This window comes from Poecilia reticulata, linkage group LG16, assembly GCF_000633615.1.
Source record: "Poecilia reticulata strain Guanapo linkage group LG16, Guppy_female_1.0+MT, whole genome shotgun sequence".
Taxonomy (NCBI): domain Eukaryota; kingdom Metazoa; phylum Chordata; class Actinopteri; order Cyprinodontiformes; family Poeciliidae; genus Poecilia; species Poecilia reticulata.
The window spans coordinates 3,799,095-3,805,772 of NC_024346.1; the positions used below are offsets into that span (position 1 = coordinate 3,799,095).

The 6,678-nt window shown below is 37.0% G+C and overlaps 1 protein-coding gene across 4 annotated transcripts in view; it reads left to right on the forward strand.

Moving 5' to 3' along the window:
- Positions 1–6,152, forward strand: part of atg5 (ATG5 autophagy related 5 homolog (S. cerevisiae)) — a 32,016-nt gene extending 25,864 nt beyond the window's left edge. For all 4 annotated transcript variants that reach the window (XM_008430858.2, XM_017309749.1, XM_008430857.2 and 1 more), the window contains exon 8: positions 5,876–6,152. In XM_008430858.2, coding sequence (XP_008429080.1) covers positions 5,876–6,012 — 137 coding nt within the window. In that variant the 3' untranslated portion in view covers positions 6,013–6,152. The remainder of the gene's footprint in view (positions 1–5,875) is intronic.
- The last annotated feature ends 526 nt before the right edge of the window (positions 6,153–6,678 follow it).

The following is a 6,678-nucleotide window of genomic DNA, read 5'->3' on the forward strand; positions in this document are numbered from 1 at the left end:
GTAATCTCAGTTCTACTCATGAGTTATTAGCTGTCAATCTGAAGGAATTTCAACTTTTTCCCAACATGCTTTGTTTACAGTCTGAGGAGATACTCACCTCGTAGTTCCTGAAATGTTTCAAATATACATATTGTAAGCTACTTGACCATCTTACTCCATACAGTTACTTGTCACTGTAATGTAAATGTGGCAGCAGAAGTCTCTGAAATTTACTGCACATCAACAGTGACATGCAGTAACATGTATTTTTGACATGCTTGTCAAAAATACTCAACATTCAATGCAACCCATTGACTGAGTTTTGAGTTTATTTCCTCAATATTTAACTCAGACAATATATAAAAGGTTTTGAAATGCACTATCAGTGATTTTTGTGACTGATTTTATTCACATTTTTATTTAATTTTAGCTGCTTTTAGTGTTTCTTAAACAACTAAATTGTAGCAAATGGTTTTTGTATATATTTTTTGTACTTGCTAAAATAATAAAAAAATGTATCTGTCTTCACAATAGCCTGTTCAGTCACTGTTCAGACAAATTGATCTGAGGCCTGCAGAAGGGCATAGGTAAATGTACATTTCTGACAGACATTCAACAAAATCATTTTTGAAAACATCTGCAACACCAAAACTCTTGATGGTAATTTGTTTTAAACATATTTGAAAGGTTGATCTAGCAGAATTTTTCAGAGTTTCTGACTTCTGGGTCAATTACAGGGTAACACTAGAAAGCTAGAAAAGTTGGATAAGAGGTAAAATTTCTCAACTGGTGCAAATATTTTTGCAAAGGTTAAATATGTTTTTAGGCTGAGAAAGTTGCTGTTGGGACATTTCCTTTAGACTTAGTTGATCCGTTACTTAAATATTCATATTTTATGCTGAGTTAAACTCATAGGCCCAAAATCTGGGAGTAGTGATGAACCCTGACCTGAACCTTCAAAGCCACATAAAGACAGTTATAAAGTCGGCCTTCTATCACCTGGAAAACATTTCCAGGATTCTCAGTGAGATCTAGAGAAACTCATTAATGCGTTTATCTTTAGTCACATTGATTACTGCAACAGTGTGTTCACAGGTCTGCCTAAAAAATTAGACAGCTGCAGCTGATCCAGAACGCTGCTGCTCATTTCACTAAAACCAGGAAGTTAGAGCACATCACACCAGTTTTTAAGTCTCTACACTGGCTCCCTGTAGCTCAGAGAATAAACTATAAAATACTGTTGTTAGCTTATAAATGACTGAACGGCTTAGCACCACTATACATGAAAGGTCTGCTGTTGTCATAGCAACCTTCCAAACCTCTTGGGTCTTTTTGTTCTGGTCTGCTTTGCATACCCAGAACCAAACATGGAGAAGCAGCATTCAGCTTCTATGCACCACAAATCTGGAACAAACTACCAGAAAACTGAAAAACAGCCAAAACACTGATTTCCTTTAAATCTAGACTAAAAACCCACCTGATTAGAGTTGCTATTGGAACATAATCATGAAACATTAATCAATAATCTGATGTGCAATGATGACAAAATGTAATGTTGACTTTGTGTTCTATAACACAAAGCACTTTGAAATGCATTGTTGCTGAAAGGTGTTATACAAATGAAATTTGATTTGATGGTGATAATGGCTTTAAACCCTTGGTGCAACCTTCTTGGCTGCTTGACTGAAAACACTCTTCAGTAGCAAAGTCACCTTTACCTTCCCCAATATTTAGATTCGCGACTGAACACGTCTCAACTGTTCTGATGGTGCAGATGTTAATTTTGCAATCTGGAACATAGATAAATCTTTTTTTTTTTCCCCAGCATTTTATTCATGTTTTAACAACAGTCTAAAGTGGTTTTACTGTGAGAGTCTGGCTGAGTAATTCATATGTAGGTGGTTATTGGGATGACCTATAGGAATATATATTTGACTGAAAATGTTGTGTAAGATGTGGGTGTTGCATACTGTAGATTTCCCCCGTTTCTCATAATGAGACTGTAATACACCTACTCCACCTACATCTAGTCGAGGCCTGAATGCAAGTGAAGAGTATGAAACGCCTGCCAGAAAGGCGGTGTGTGTGTGCGTGTGTGTGTGGGGGGGTGTGCGTGCGCGTGTGTGTTTGTGTGTGTGAACCAGAGAAAGTGTTTTCTCACCTTTTAACAGTGAAGCGGGATCACACCTTTTACTTTCTGTGCTTTCTGTCCACCTTAACTCCACAGTGTCAACTGGATTTTACTTGTATATATGTGAATAAGTAGAATACTTAACACAATTGATCTAAATTATACTTGTAATTTAGATCTAATTTAAACAATATTTTCATCCCAGTCACTTTTAGTCAGATCACATGGTATCGCAGAAACACAACAACCACGCACACAAACACTCACACTCACAATGGTAGATTAAATAGACTGGTTAATGTAACGGTCATATTTTTGTTGTTGTTTGTATTTACTGTGGGCTGAAGTCAGAGTACACATGCATGGAGAGAACATTAGAACTCCACGCAGAAACACCTCTGGCTGGGATTTGAACCCTTGTAGTCATTTTGCTACAAGGCAAAATGACTACCAGCTGTGGCACCTTGCAGCCTAAAATGAGCTAATATAACTCAATACATCCTTTTATCATTTTGTTTTTACGCTTGTATTTCCATTTCACAAATACTTTATATTTTCAAGTATCCAAGTTTTATGTGTTACTGCTACAAAGGTTTCCATAAAGCAAAAAGCAAGCAATTCTGGTGAAGGGAAAAATCTTAACGTGACGGTTATTGAAAGAAAACACTGCTGCCATTGTTCTCAGTAGGATTATGATCATGCAGACGCAAAGTCAAATCCATTATTTTGCTTTAACATACAAGTTGTAATTTACTCTTTTGCTGAAAATATTTGTTCCAAATAAGATTTCACAGTTCTTAATGAGTTTTACTGTTGGCACAATGCTCCATCTGCACTGTACCACCTTTTTGTTTTGCAACATCTTTATGGTTCCAGCTTGGTGGTTAGCGTCTTGCCACTACCACCAACAGCTCAGCTCTTTGTCTGCATGATTCTTTTTGTTGTTTAGGCATGCTGCAGAAATAATTTCTTTAATTTAAAGAGTTTAATTATTTTCTTTTTGCATATCCTTTTTTCAACAAAGATGCTCGGTTTCTTTACATTTTGTACTCCTCAGCCTCTGATTTATCAAAATTGATATAGGATAGGAAAATCAGATACCTTTATTATGTTATGTTATCAACATTGCAAATTATGCATAACACATAGTTTTTCATTTCACCAGCCTAAGTTTGGCATTCCTTAATTTACCCTCTTTCCATTGCATATGCAACCTTACTACATTTACCAGATTTTCTGTGCAGTATGATTGCATGATATTGCATAAAAAACTTACGAATGCAGCGTTACTTTGTAATGCAGTATCTACTGAGAGGTAATAAATTAAAAGAAAATCCCAAATAGTGCAAACACTATTAGGATATTTTTGCTTTTTTACTGCAGTTTCTTTCAGAATATGCATTTCTGATACCCAAGAGTACTTGATAGCTCATTTTCTGAGAGGAAAATCTACTAAGAGGTTGTATAGGATATTTGATGCAAGGTTTGTGCAGATTTCATCTTGCCAGTTTCCCAGCAGGTGTTGGGTGGAGCTATTTCTCAGACCGTCAGTTAACACATAGCCTCAACCGTCCTCTTGATATTACGTGGAACTGAAATGTCATGTACCCGGTGGGTTGGACTGCTAGTGCTTATGTCTATGTATGTATAGGTTATTATATTTATTGGTGTGTGTGTGTGTGTGTGTGTGCATGTTCCGACGTCGTTGACGGGAAAGGGCCCTTTATTATTCATCCTTGTCACGCACATGCAGCGTTTCACCTATACTTGATGCTGCCACACCACGTTCCACATCCAATTATTTACTTTAAAGTATTACTTTCAAATTAAAATTTCACATAAAAGTAAAAGGTATTTTTGCCTTTTGAGATACTTTCTTGCTTGACAGCTGTGTAAAACAGTTTTTACTTGTTTTTGTGAGTCTGTTTGCTGCAAAAATATTTGGTCTGAATCACAAATAGTTCTAGTTACTTATTATTGGGAAGTAACAATTTTGCATCTTAAATTTTAAACCAAAGTACATACAAGAAATAAATGACCTCACTTGAGCCACATACCTGCATATTTTCACTAAAGATATGGAAAAAATATCATTAGATTATTTCAAATATATTTTTCAAAATGTTGATACTCAAGTTGGGAATACTAATAGCCCTTCTAGTATAAAATATTCATAAACTTATATTGTATTTAGATGTTGCAATTTGTTTACATCATACCAGCTCTTTAGCTGTAAAAGATTTGTTTTACATGATATACGTTTAGTTAAGTTTTAAGGAATTGTGTTAAGTACAGAAAAGTAGCTAATAATATAATGGAATGACAATCTTTAAATTCTTGCAAAGTCTAAAGTTAGAAATGACAACATTAAAAAAAACATGTTTCCTAGATTTGTGTATTTTTTGTCTGACACCAAATTCCTCCAGTGACTTAAAGCCTTTTACTTTTTATTGTCTTTATGCTTTTTAATTACCAACTACTTGTGATGAAGAATAACATTTGTTGAAAGGTTGTGAGAGATCATTGGGCTTCACAGGAAAAGCTCAAAGTATTCATACAACGGCACATTGTTTTTTTTACTACCTGCACAGTAAGAGTGCAACATGTGAAAGCATAGGGCATTTGGCTTACATTCTTACATTTGGTCAACTTCCTGTGGGGGGGGGAAAAAAAAGCTTGAGAATAAATGTTTTCAGACACCTGAATGTCCCTACATGGTCAAATATTGTCGCTGCAAATTACACATCCTCAGTGGGTTCAGTAAAATCGTTTCTCGTAACAAACGTTTTCGGTCGCGGCCTTTCAGCAGCGGGTGGTATCAGTTACAGGAGGCCAGCGCATCCGGACACAAGCCTGTGCTTGCTTACCACACATTGTCAGAATGAAAGGTAGAAATTCAAATCCTGCTGCCAGTGCATTCAAAAACAATCAACTGTCACTTCACTGTTCTTCATAACTGAAAGCACAGTCATAGTCACTTTGGTACTTTCTCTCTTCTTCCTCTGTCTCATCCACCACAGAAGTGGTATTACTGTCGTGTCTGATGTGGTCTGTCTCACCTCATGTAACTATTTCTTTTCTCTGCACAGTTCTTTCCTCAAGTTTAGTCTTTTTATCTTTTTTTAATCAAACCATCTTTTATTTTTTTCCCTTTACGCATCCTTCCTTCTTCCATTACTTGCACTCTTCTTTCCCTCTCCCATCTCCTTAACTTACTGATTTTCTCCTCCGTCCATGACTATTCATTTTCACCCCTTTAATTTGTTTTTCTCTCCAGCTCTTTCTGTCAGTTTTTACATTTGTTTTCTTCCTCCTCTTACTTCCAGTTTTGTAGTGTTTTCAGTTTAGTCATTTTCTCCTTTCTGTTTATATTTAAGACCGTCACCTATTAGCAGTTTAGCATTTGTGATTCACCTATTTGTGTGGAACACAACTCCAAATTATTCCCATGCTTGACAGTTGTGTCAGTGTTGGATGGGACGCCCATTTACCATCTTAATTTTCTCTTCTGTCCAAATAAAGGAATATCCTATTCTCTCTTGGTCAAACAAATATGTTTTTTGCTGACAAAAAGTAACTACCACCTCCAGTCAATCCGCACCAGTTAATTCAATTCAAATTCAAAATTATTTAATTTCCGTTTGGAAATCAATATGTTGCTCATTGGTGGATGATGCAAATATTTGCAAATATGTGAACTTCTCACTGGAGCTATCAATGAGCTTGAGCGTTTCTGATGTGAATACCTTTCCTTTCTCCTTCCAGGTGAGCAGAAGCGCTATCAAGTGTTGATCCACGGCATCGAACCGCTACTGGAAACTCCTCTGCAGTGGCTCAGCGAACACCTGAGCCATCCTGACAACTTCCTGCACATCTGTGTGGTCCCTGTGCCCACCGACTGAGGCTGCGCCTCTGCACCTTGTCATCCCAAGACTCATCAGCCAATCACCTGCCAGCTGGATAACCTCAGACATGGTAGAACTTCACTGTGGAAACTTGGAGCTAACAGACATTAAAGGAGGATCATAATATTAATCACGAATATGAACAAGATCTCCTTTATTTGGTTATGTTTCCATCTGGTCACTGCTACTACTACTCCTCTCTCAGAAATTTCACAAAGGATGAAAGGAACTTTTCTTGTTCAAGGAGTATCTCTTTAAGACACAGGTGTCAAACTCCAGTCCTCCACTGCCCTGCAACTTTTTAAAAATTAGGTGGTTAGCAGGGCTCTGGAGAACTTATCTATACAAGAAGGAGGTAATTAAGCCTTTCCATTCCTGCGTATTTGTACCTGTGGCACATCTAAAAACTGCAGGACAGTGGCACTTGAGGACTGGAGTTTTTCAGCCCTGCTTTAGGAGAAGAGATGGCTTCATTTTTTTCTGTTTTTCTGTTTCATATATTCTCCAAATAACCAAATGTATACACTGGAGGTGAACATTTTTTAAATTTCCATCTTCCTTCTCATTTAAAAGACTGCCTTCGATACAGGGATGTTGTTTTGGGCATTGAGGGAGAGGATGTGGCGTCAGGTTCTGCTGAAGTTGCCTTAGTTACTTACCGTC